Source organism: Glycine max, chromosome 16 (assembly GCF_000004515.6).
Source record: "Glycine max cultivar Williams 82 chromosome 16, Glycine_max_v4.0, whole genome shotgun sequence".
Taxonomy (NCBI): domain Eukaryota; kingdom Viridiplantae; phylum Streptophyta; class Magnoliopsida; order Fabales; family Fabaceae; genus Glycine; species Glycine max.
This window is the reverse complement of record NC_038252.2, coordinates 30,486,644-30,499,698: the sequence shown is the minus strand read 5'-3', so window position 1 is coordinate 30,499,698 and position 13,055 is coordinate 30,486,644. Positions and strand designations below refer to the sequence as shown.

General features: G+C 33.5%; 2 protein-coding genes across 2 annotated transcripts; one reads left to right on the top strand and one right to left on the bottom strand.

Annotated features, from left to right (window-relative positions):
• Nucleotides 1-1,259: 1,259 nt before the first annotated feature.
• Nucleotides 1,260-2,199, top strand: LOC100790142 (STS14 protein). The gene has a single exon (XM_003547956.5). The coding sequence runs from the start codon at nt 1,362-1,364 to the stop codon at nt 1,890-1,892; it is 531 nt and encodes a 176-aa protein (XP_003548004.1). The 5' UTR covers nt 1,260-1,361; the 3' UTR covers nt 1,893-2,199.
• A 1,441-nt stretch (nt 2,200-3,640) lies between these two features.
• LOC100816025 (uncharacterized) lies at nt 3,641-9,285 on the bottom strand. Its single transcript, XM_003548858.5, has 12 exons — nt 8,474-9,285; nt 8,328-8,373; nt 7,898-7,970; nt 7,404-7,487; nt 7,109-7,225; nt 6,280-6,747; nt 5,597-6,006; nt 5,380-5,479; nt 5,226-5,285; nt 5,031-5,117; nt 4,742-4,870; nt 3,641-4,290 (listed from the first exon to the last, which is right to left on the bottom strand). The coding sequence occupies exons 1-12, from the start codon at nt 8,481-8,483 to the stop codon at nt 3,988-3,990; spliced, it is 1,887 nt and encodes a 628-aa protein (XP_003548906.2). The 5' UTR covers nt 8,484-9,285; the 3' UTR covers nt 3,641-3,987.
• Between the last annotated feature and the right edge of the window lie 3,770 nt (nt 9,286-13,055).

The following is a 13,055-nucleotide window of genomic DNA, read 5'->3' as shown; positions in this document are numbered from 1 at the left end:
AATAATTTAGGATGATAATTATAATAGGACAGAAGAAGTAATATTTTAGAAATATTATAAAATAATAATTAAAAGACTCTTCAAATAATAATAATAAATGCTAACATATGACCTTAAAATACTAATAAAAGATCAATAAGTGTAGGTTGTTCTAACATAACGAGTAGGGGCTCAAAGGCTCAAGTATGTTATATGTAATTGGATTAAATAGTTGAAAGAAAAATCTTTTTATCCACAATAATTATACTTGACTATATATATATATGAGGGGAGATATCAAATTATTTTAAGATTAACTCTTTTAAGTTATTCTTCATTTTTACTATTTATTTTATTAAAATACAATAGTTAAGATTAATTATTCATTGAAATTTTAAGAAAATAAATAATGAAAATAAAGAGTAACTTAATTTTTTCTCCCTCTTTATTTATATATATATATATATATATATATATATATATATATATATATATATATATATATATATATATATATATATCATGATTTCCAATGCAACATTAAATAATTTATAAAAAAATTGTTTTGTTTATTAATTTGTCAACGACTTTATTTTCGTGTTAAGATTGTGTTAACATTTTCTTAAATTTTCAACCTTCTATAATGTATAAAAGAGTAACTAATCATATTTTCACAACTTTCTTTATATTATAGACAAGGAAAAAAAGAAGTGCGATACATGATATATAATTCAATAAAAAAAGGATAAATAAAAATAGATTTTAAAATATAGTTGCAAAAAGAAAATTAATTAAGTTTTAAATCAGTGAATTTTGAAATAAATCATTTTAATTTCCCAAATTTAAAAAGTTTATTTTATTCCTTCAAATTTAATCTTAGGGTTGACAACAATACTATCTTGTCCCTTGAAAATAGACAATTGTTAAAAGTCACGTTATCAGTTTTCCACTAGAGCTGTTAACCTCATGATGTAACTACCAGGACTAAACAAAAACTTTTTAAAACTTGAGGGACTTTGTTTAATGTTCATTCAGGAGAAAAGAATAGATTCTCAATAATTCAAAATTCCACTGAAAAAAGTAAATAAGTAAAGTTGATAAAAAAATTATTTTCATGAATTCAGATATTACTAAATGATTTTTAGTATTATTTTGTTTAATTTAGTAGACAAAAACATATTTATCTTAAATTTCATAAACTAAAAACATGATTAAACAAAAAAAAATCAACAAGTAATAAAAGTCATAGGACCAGGAAGAATTGCTGGTAGTATATATATATCTTGAGAGAGAGAGTCAGTGGAGTGTAGAAACATTAGAGTTGCACACACAACAACAAACAACAAACACAAGTAGACCTCATAGTCACAATTGAGACCAAAATGAAAATGGTTCATGGTGCATTGTTTTTGCTGGCAGCAGTTGCCACGTTGCACGTGTCATCGGAGGCAGCTGCAGCTCCGCCCCCGGCGACGGCGCTCTCCGCGGCGGCGAGGGAGTTCTTGGAGGCGCACAACCAGGCCAGGGCGGCGGTGGGGGTGGAGCCGCTGCGGTGGAGCGAGCAGGTGGCGAACGTGACGAGCAAGCTGGCGCGGTACCAGCGGGTCAAGACGGGGTGCCAGTTCGCGAACCTGACCGCGGGCAAGTACGGCGCGAACCAGCTCTTGGCGCGTGGCAGCGCGGCGGTGACGCCGCGCATGGCGGTGGAGGAGTGGGTGAAGCAGAAGCAATTCTACAACCACGCCGACAACTCCTGCGCCCCCAACCACCGCTGCGGCGTCTACACGCAGGTCGTGTGGAGGAAGTCGGTGGAGCTCGGCTGCGCTCAGGCCACGTGTGTGAAGGAGCAGGCTAGCTTGACCATTTGTTTCTATAACCCTCCTGGGAACTACGTTGGAGAAAGCCCATACTAAATACTTATCATCTCATGCTTAGAGCTTGTTTGGATAGAGGTAGAGGTAGAAGTGCTTTTTGAGAGCTTTTCAAAGCTTATTAATGACTTGTATCCAAACAGACCTGCATGCTTATCATGTTTAGCTTCACTATATGGATACATGCTAGAAGAGTTTTTGAAAGTTTTATTCCAAAAGACCATGTCTTGTGAAGTTAATTATGCTAATTTAATGAGTGAAACTGATATCTATTATGTATGTATCTTGAGATCATTATTATGTGACCATGTATTGGGACTAATTATGAATTGGGTCATATAAGGTTTAATCTCCTGCCATTGCACGTCGCATTGGATTACTTTACTTTTGATGCTTAATTAGTTCTTTTTACATTTCAGACGCGGTCGAAGTTGTGGTTAATTTTTTTTGCGATGCTTAATGTTACAGAAAAATGCAACTGATGTGTGATCGCAATTGCAATTGTAATGTATTACGGTTGTAGTGAGTCAAAAATACCTTTAAACTTTTACCATCCGATCACAATTGTGATTGCAAATCGTAATTTAAAATCATAGTTCTTAGTTAAGATGGGTGTGATCATGATTTGGATCTTTCATGCAAGTTTCCAGTTTACTAATATGTTATTTTATTCTTGTTTTGTATCTCTCACTCGTATCTTGATCCAGTAACATTTTAATACTACTGATTAGGTGGGCCACAGTCAGTTAAATTAATCTCAGGATCCATAATCTTTGTGTATTTTTCCTTAGCTGCCAAAAAATGTCATAAAAAAGTTTTGTTTTAGTTTGGTGGAGAAGTGTTTAAGGCATTGTGGGGTTTTCGTCAACTAGGTGTCAGTAACTTTATGGCATCGATGAATTATGTCTGGGGTTCACGTGCACATGCGGGGCACTCTGTGGGTCACCCCATTGAACACGGAACTTTTTGTTTCAAGCGAATCCAAAATATCTAATCGCCTTTGTATGTATGTTGCCTTTGTGTGTCTCTGTATGAGCGAGTGTTCATTGTCCACTTGATTCTGTCAATAAGTTTTCTCTGCCTCATTTTTATGGTGAAATTTCTCAATTTTTAAACTTGACCCAGAAACATCGAATACCATTCCCTTTGGTTTAAGAAATAAGAAATTATATTCAGAGTTATAGTCCTAACTCAATCTTATAAAATTGGCATATAAGATGAGAGTTGTCTTCCATTTATATATACTAATTACGTTTTATTATTGGTCAATGTGAGATCTCCAATACACTTCTCTCACATTAAGGACCGAACATTTTGAAAATGAAATTTGTAAAATTGGACATCTACTAATGGTCTGATGCAGTCCGTTATAGACTCAACAATAAATCGTTAGAATAAGTTATGATACTATCTTAAAATGTGAATTATAGATCTAACTCAATCTTACAAAATTAGTGTGAAGCGAGGATTTATTTTTTTTAGTTGAATTGGTAACAGTTTACAATCAGAAATTATTTTTCTACAATAAGATATTTCAGTTGAGATTGAAAGTTGGGTGAAAAACTAGTCACATGACTACAAGCAACCTTTGTCCATTTATGATTGGACACCCCAGTCGAGTCATGTGATTATTATAATATTAATTGTAGCGATCTCAATGCACCTGCTTAATTATTCATGTCCTCTATAGCTAGTTTTATATATATACTTATATATGTATGCAAAGGTGTTACAGCAACGCATAATAACAGGCTAGTTATAAATGACAAAAAAAAGATGACAACTGATTATAGCATCAAATCATTTACACTGCTAAGCTCAACGCTATGAATAGAGTACATCAATCACAGTTAATACAATGGAATTGTAACACAATACAGACTCAAAATACTACACATTGCAATATGAGATTTTGCTGTTGCTGCTACCCTGTCAACTTTGTACAAAAGAATACATATAGAGCAAACAATGCAGATCAAGGTTTTAAATTGCTGGAGCAATCGTAGTTGCAGTTTCATTGCGATTGGAAAATTGCAGACAAATATGACTAATGCGACTACAATTGCAGTTGTGAACCGTTTTTAAAACTTGATGTAAATTGTCTCCCATAGTAAGAAGTAGTAAGGCTACCAAGCAATTATTTTATCAGCTCCTTAGGAATGAGGTATCGAAAAGTAAAGTTATGTGGAATCCATTCTATGTTCTTCTTGGGTTTTGCAAGGTCACATTTCTTAACATTCTTTCTTAGAGATTCAGGTAGAGACTGTTGAATCATCTCCATGGTACCAGCAGAGCACAAACCCGAGTCCTTCGCGAAAGACTCTACAAGCTTGGGAAAAAGTATTTTCTGGTCCTTGCGTACCCCAAAGGTAGCTCGAATGTACTCTTCCTTTGCAACTTCTAGTTCTTGAAGCACTCTCTTGGGTGTATATACACGTACCTGTCGTAGTTTATAAAAAGATAAGCAACTCACTAGAGTTAATTAAGCATGAAAAAAAATGGTTATGTAATGTGTATCTGTTTGTGTCTAAATAAATTCACATGTTTTGTCCCCTGGGAACTTGCTTTTGTTTTTTGCACATTCCTTGAACAAGAAGCTATCACTAGATTTGATAGTAGTATAGTGTCAAATGCAGGCACGAGAACCGCCACTATAAGGGATTTAATTCCTTGAAGTCCAAACAATGTTGTGTATATAACTAGACAAGTCTAAAGGAAATTATTCCATGTTCAAATGATCTGTGCTATGTTTTCTCAATTTAATTTGCCAGCACGGAAAGTAATTGCCCACAAAATGTTAAGCATTGAAAAATGGAGATGTTACAACTTACAAGTCTAATGAAAAATCACATGCAAACACCCTGAGGTCTGAGAAGAGTTAGAATAAGTACCGCAGGGTCAGAATGGTTTCCTGAACAGAGTGCAAAGAGTAGAAGAGGCTCAGGACGCTCGATCGGGTATGCTCGTCGTCCATCTCCAGCTTTGAATTTTGTCCTTGGAGAAAAGAACAAGCGGAACCACTACAAGAGGATGCAAGTAAGAAGAAGCTTCCATATAAGTCCCTCGATTGGATTTACATAATAAATACTTTGCATATTGAAAAGATATTATAAATGGAATGGCCATTCTTTTATCTTTTTTTAATTTTCTATAGGGAAAGGTTGGGATTGCATGAACCACCTGCCCAGGGCGAGGCAACCGGCACCCAAGTATAGTGTTCTGTATTGTGTCTGCACTGATTGTATGACCCCCAATGTTATATGCAGCCTGCATAGGGCATCACATTGAGCAACTCAGCAAAAGCAGATAGGCTTAACTATAGTTTCATGACTTTCATCCTAATAGACTATTAAAGCTATTACTCTTAGATTTTACCTTTAACAGAAGGAAGACCCTTTTCACATTGTTTTGTGGAATTCCATAAGCCAAAAATGCCTATTAGAAACCAAAAAAGAGCATATTATAACCTCAATCAAGAGAAATGGAAAACTAATAAAGGGAAATTTGTTTTGAGAGTAATAATAATTACATGCATCACCAAAGCATTGTGTATGTTGATCCAGAAAGCTAACTTCTCCTCATGTTTCAACTTCCCAGGATCTACTTCTTCTAATTGAGAAATAAGTGATCTGAGACAACATAGAAGTGGATGGCCATTATAACTCCAAGAGACTGAAGAATCCAACTTAACTATGTAATTTTCACATGGAAGCTTCAAGATCTCAATTAGATATTAATAAACTCACCTGAAATTCTTGAGTAACTGCTCAGTATCACCCAATTTCTGATTTTCTCTGTAAATCCATGATACCTCAACCATGGTGCTGTATGGTCCACTAAACTCCTTGAGTCCTTCCACATGGAAAGGATTGTCTAACCGTACATCGAATGAGGAATTATTCCTCAAACCTGGACTCCACATGTCTCCTTGATCTCCAATAGAAAAGGCACTAGTTGAAGACAAGGATGAACTGGGAGATGAAAGGCCTGGATTTGTCATAGATGGATCCGCGAGTTTGCAATATATAGCTGATATACATTTGACCATATCCTCAGAAAGCCTATTTGGTGTATCTGGAATATGATCAGATATTCGGGTACCAAGATGTTCCGCCAGGCTGATTATTCTTGATGAAGCATCAACATTTTGGGCATACTGCATAGCATAGATTAAACTGAGTCAAAATCCAAAGAAGGCATCCAAAAAGATTATTCTCTGGAATTAGCACTAATATGTTTACAAAGAGAAATGTACAAAACAGAACTTCACAATAAAATGAATACTGTCGTGTATTCTTCCAAAAGGATAAACACAAGTTTGAGTAACCAAGACAACTTCTATCAGTATGATTGCAGCAACTCAATGTGCTAGGAGCCATACTAAATACAAAACACAGGTAAAAGGAAATTTCCATGAAACATGATTTACCTCCATCATGAACAATGGTTGGGAATGACAGGCACGAAGAGATTCAGTTAATACTTCTGCCACTGGAGCAGATGCTCTTGTTGTAAATGTTGTACACTGGGATAATGAGGAGTGGCAACGATATACACCTGCGTCTAAATGCTTTCCTTCTGGTTGATGTACATTGTATTCTTTCCCTAGTGTCTCAGGTTCATATCCATTATATTCCTTTTGCATAGTATCAAGCTCATGGTCAATAGATTGTACTGCAGAGCTTCCTCTTTTGATTAACACCTCAGGCTTAGAAACTTCAACGAATCTTGCTCTAGGTGTTGATGGAAGCGACTTCACTTTTTCCTCCTTGGTGAATGGAGCTACAGAGGGTAATTGTTGATCAAATGCTTTACGATACAAGGAGAGAAGATATTGTTCCAAATGCATAACTTCTAACTCTAACACTGCAATTTCTTTAATTAATTTGGACGTTGGCTGGAGTCAAAAAACAAAAAAGAGAAGTCAAGACAAACAGAAAGCTATACATGACAAGAAAATCATACCAGGCCTTTAATCCTAAACAATGTATAATCATTTATGGGCTGCAAAATAATCTTATGATTGCAGAGACATAAATGGAAGGATTGAACCACAAATATATTCACCATCAGCCTAGCATGCATAAAGCAAAACTGTATGAATGTTTGCAACATCAATGTTCTTTTAATAGTTAAGAAAGCACATATAAATCGGTCCATTAATTCTTGATGTGTCACACATGTTGATAAATGAAAATTATGACATCAAAAGAAAATGCACACTCATTGGCTCAAAATTTGTTGAAAATGTTCCAAACCTTGGGCAGTATCGTTTCATTTGAATTAACAAGAGATGTAGGCCTGTATCCAAGTGCCTTTTCTAACGTGCATCTAACCTCAAATTGGTCTTGTAGCCTTTTCTCTAACTGTAGAATCTGCCACAAGATAATTTAAACACAAAAATAGACATAGCTATCAGGTAAAAGCTTGTTGAGCCACTAGAAAAATTTGAAGCAAGATTAAAAGAAAATGACTGATTAAACCATAATGCAGAATACGGCTGCAGTAGAATTTGCAATAAAAGAATTGTGATGAACACTTCTGGTGTTGTACCTCTTGCTTCAGACTATGTTGAACATCATTTGTAGGGGTTTGTTTTTTCCTAGGTTTACCGCATTCCGTGAGGTACCCTGTTTCCTGGAACCAGATCAAAACCATACATAGGTGAGAAAATCTTTCTTCTAAATAATTGTCTAGAAGTAACTTATTTTGCCTGTGGACTACAGAGAAAGATACAATTATATTAAATTAGACCATTATTATTACAATATTAATTATGTCAAACATATATGCTTTCCATAAAATCAATTCTCTGTTCATCCATCCCTTTCCAAAATTTGGAAAAAATATGTGTTTCTAAAAGTTTTGGGGTGTCCTTTTCTTTGGGAATACGGAGGGAAACACCCCCCCCCCCCCCCCCCCAAAAAAAAAGCATCATAAATGCGCACAATTCATTTAAAAGAATAGCACTTTCAATTCAAATTCCCAAATCAGAAAGAAAAAGTGAAGGCAATATATTGATGAAATAAATCAGTGATTGATTATACCAGCTTTGTTCGATCTGAGGCCTCAAGATGATTATCTGGATTATCATCCTCGTCTCTTTTCTTATCAGGAAAGCTGCAAAAATTAAAACAGTAAAACACAGTTAACATATGATAAGTTCATTGTGGTGCCCTTTAAGGAGCACAAGTTACATTCATGAAATCCCCCAATTGTCATCAAATTCTAAGAGGCATGAGCCTTCAGTTTCACTTTTAAACAGGAACCCCCTTCTCCCCAAAGTATGTGCTCAAATGGGTGGCACACAGAGTAAGCAAAACTAGACCCAAAAAGAATGAATGAACAAATAATTGCTAAAAACATTAATATAAATGTGGAAGCTTTATTTTCCATGAAAAAAAAGCTACCCCTCATGCATGAAGTCCAGAATCAAGATAGCACAATAGAAAACAAGCATAAGAAATAGAGGGGCACCTCTTAGAACGCTTGTGCCTTGGCACCAACCCTTCAAACCCCCTGCCTAAAAAGCCATCCAAAACCAAAGTCATTTCCAATGAACCAAATATACAACACCACCAAAAAATGTTGAAAAACAAAGCAACACAGGGTCACCATCCTACCTTGAAACATAACAAAAACAACCACCAAGAACTGAAGAAGAGAACAATGAACAACACTGCACTTGATTGAGCAATGCAGTGAGACAAAAAGGCAGAACAGAAAACACTATATAGCCCAGATAGATACCAAAATAGCCTAAGAGAGTCTATAAACTAGATTCCAACCAAGACTTGACTAGCTTCATTTCAGCATAGAAGAAAAAGCTTCCTTCTTTAGCATAGTACCCACAAAAGGGATCATTTGCAGCAGTGCCTGCTGCTACTACTAATACAATCTTCTTAGACATAAAATATAACCATAATAATGAGGGCAGTGCACACAAAACCAAACCCACAAAAAAAAAAAGGATTAATTAGCCTTTTGACCAATGAGTCTTCTCCTTTGGACAACCTCAATGGTGTGGTTGGTGCTGCTAATTGTTTTTGTGTTATGCTATGTTCATAGCCTTTTTGTAAAAGGGTGGTGGCCTTTTGCAATGATAGACCGGTGTGAAATGTCAAAACGTTTACCAAAAATGTTAACAAAAGAAATCTCAGCTCCCTGTGAAACTAAAAAGGCTCTCTTACATGTCACATATTTTTCTTAGTAGTTTTAAGGGTCATAAAGTTGCCGACGTCTCATTCTTCAATGAACGCTTGGCCTTATGCAGTTTATAACCTCAAATGGTAGAAATATCAAAAACTATAAAAGTAAATGGCCATCAACAATTTCACTATGAAAATAATACTGCACAGAAGTAAAGAACTGAAGATTACTTTCAAATATTTAGTTTAGTACTTATAAAATAAATGGACTGTAAAAGTTCATTAATAATGGATATCATGCTCATGCATATACTTTCTAAAGAGAAGATTATGATAATACCTTACAACAATGTTATTTGCATGTTACTTTTACAATATTTTTATATTATTATTTTTAAAATAACATTATAAAAATATACTTTCCAATACATTATCTTTCTAATTTATTTTTCTAAAAAAGCGGTTTGATTTTCTCATACTATATAGTAATCATACTAATTACATCAAGTAGATTTTCTCATACTCAATTTTAAAAAATGATTATGTGTAATAATCAATTATTGGAATAAGCTTTATTTTCAAAATTAATTCAAATACGGACTTATTATAATTCTACTTAAATTAGCATAAGTGCTGATCGAATGTTAAGCTTTCATTTAACAATTTCGCCTACTTTCTTTTTGCCTTTATATGCTTATATCAATATTTTAATATATTTTATTTTTCTCCTTTTAGATTTAGAAAATTTTATTTTCATCTGAATAAAAAAAAATATTTTTGATAACTTGACTCCTCTATCACTCAGAAGCTTTGCCCGTTGTTAATAGTATTTAAAGATGAGTTACCAAAAGTCTCCTTCTAAAAATCAAGACATATTTTTGGAACATATATGACAATTGGATTAGAGATAGAGTTATTCTCTCTCATTGACTGTGTATATGACCCTATATATGTGTATATAGTAATTGGCTATCTTATTTTCAATATTTTCTGCTCTCGTTGGTAAGAGTTGGTGATAGTCCGTCCACCCTTTGTCTCATTTTGCATCACATCTTTAATTATTAAGCCACTTGATTTGATGCTGCTGAAAAAAAAAAAGACAAAAGCAATGAAAATGGAAATAAAGATAAGATAGTCGTTTATTTTTGGTGGAAGAGATATACATTTTGACTGTGCCAACATTAGTACCATTTATTTGTTTAGGTACATTGCATTAATCGGTGAAGGCTCGAAAATTGATTTGAATTCCTTCATATTCGGTGGTACTTGTCATGTCCATTCATGAAAAAGGCATTTTGTTTGCTCTACTCCTACTAGACCAATTAGGTTTTCACATATTGTAACCAATAATGAGGAAACAAGTGACTAGGTAGCAAAAATTAGTGGCTTAACTGCAAGAAGGAAAAGAAAGAAAGAAAGAAATAAAGGGTTTATCTCAAAAGTGATGAAAGCTAAAGCATAATAGACGTTGGATGCTTGAAAGAAATAGAGGTTTTGTGGGGTTTCTCTTTGTCTAAATGTCTTTTGAGGGAATTAAGAGATGCCCCATATTGTCTTTCAGTATCAAAGAGACTAATGTTTGTCACAGAATCCACAAATATATAATGAATATATACAATATAGTATATATTAGAGGGGCTTCTTACTTGACCTTTACCAAAACCAATACATAAAGAAAAGGATGGGAGTGCGGTAAGGTGGCCAGTTCTCCCTTTTTGTCGTCATATTAACCTACTGAGTAAGTATGTTCTCTTTTTTTGCTGCACACTTGCTTAGACAGAGAAAAAGATATGAAAAAGGAGGGGAAGAGGCACAGGAAAAGCTGAATTGATGAAGCTAGGTGAGAGAATATAACAAAGGGAGGAAAATTGTTGGTAAAACTAGTTCACATGCAACCTTACATAATGCAAATTTTGACTCAAAAAAAAAAAGAAATGTACACTTCACATAATTATCACAAGTCATAACAAGTCAAAAAAAAAGAAACTTTGATTTTAAACTGCGGTCTGCCACGTAATTACGGCCATATTATAAAAGGGTTTTTTATTCCCAATAAATGTGCTGCACCACAATTGCAACCACATCGACTTCAATTTCTTGTAATATGAAGATTCGTGAAGAAATTGCAACCATAATTTTGAACGATGATTGAAATTAAGAGTAACTAATTCATCAAAGCATAAAATAAAGGGCTCAATAGACAAAAAAGCCAAGAGATGCTACAGACAGAGAACAGTAAACATCTTTGGAAGGCTTAACTGTGTTGAATAGTTTATTTAATTTGCTCAAACAACATTATCTATTTTTCCTGATAAAGGAGATTATATGTGACATATATAATTAATTACTTATGCTGTAGGGAAAATGACAAAGCATTCTAACATCTGAGCTATGTTTTCCTTTTAAAAATTAGACAAAGACAAATTTTATAAGAGCCATGTTAGGTTATTTTCTCAATGGACCAAGTATAAAACAAAAGAAATATGATGGAGGGTTCTTCTTTGAACAGATATGATATTTTAAGCTTCACTACAGAGTCGAAAATTCTGGTCCCAATAAATAAACAAATGAAACTAGCTTCTATTTTATCTTATTGTGGAAATTTCATATAAGCCACAAGGATGATTTTCTATGTCACAAAACACCAAGATAACAAGAAAAAATAATGTGTAATATATGGTTTCCGAAGTGTGAGGATCAGTTTTCAAATCAATATCTGACAGACATGCTTCCTAGATTCATCTAATCGTCGAAATTGTCTAGTTAGATTCTTTAATTGGGGATTACAAATATAGTATCCCTAAGAATCTAAATTCACAGTTCTATATATAGCCGAGATTCTCCTTCGAAATTTTGATAAAATCAGTTTATAAACAGAATACCAAGTTAAGTGGACATTCTTAAATGATAAAATAGATTGAAGGCTTCTACTAGAGTGCAAACACTACCCAAATAGGATTTGAAAGGGTGTTTTGGCTGATTCATTTGCAGTGATAGTTAGTTTAACAGATTATGAACAATTTTGGATGAATTGATAAAAAAGACAAATTAGAAGTATTTCATATGTATGTAAATTCAAATGAAGCTTGGAGGGCTTCCATACCTGTCTCAAGAGTGGTACTTGTAATTTATGATTTTTGTCGTTGTTCCTAGTCATATTATATTAGCTAGTATTTGTTTGTTTTCATATGGGAAACAAATGTACATAATTTTGAATAGCATCGTAAAGCAAATCAAAATTGTTTTTTCTATCAACTTGAGTTAAGAGACCGCCTTGTATACCATGCAACACAGTCACACAAGCCGGTGGAACAATTAAAAAATATAGAAAAATTGTATTTGTACAGTAAAAAGAGTACAATGTGAAATATGATGAAATAAGATAAAAGAAAAGACATTATAACAAGAAAAGAAAATAGATTATGTATTGATAATCTAAGTAATTTTAGATTATTATTTAATCATAAATTATCATGTATATTTTTTTTATTATAGAAAGTAATTTTTTTGAAATTATCAAATGGATGTACATTTTGAATAAATATCCGATCAAGGATAACTTAAAAAAAAATTAAAAAATTCAGAAGTCATAGAATTATTTACCGTTTGTGTAAATCGTGATTTTGCATTTATGACTTATTTCTATATGGGTCTTTTTTTTTTCAAAATCTACCCCCATTTAGTAATTTTGAAAAAAAAACTGCCTTCTTTAGATTAAAAAAAAAACAGTGTGTATAGTAAGTTTGAATTGTTAACTTTTACAAGAATTATTTTAAACTTTCAGGTAACAATAATTTTTTATTAGTTCATTACACTGCTTTACAGCATACACTGTCTATGACTGGTGATTAAAAATGTGGTGTTGATTATTTTGTATCTATGCTCATTTGTTCATTTTATTTTTACATCCTGTAAAGCAAAATTTGAAAATTCAGTATCTTTTAAGTCTTTTGTTGTTGCCTTGCTGGTAAAATTCTCACTGGGTATCCGTCTATTTCATGGCACTTTATGAGTACAACTAATTAAAAGTGACTTTTCAAACGACTTTCAGACTAAA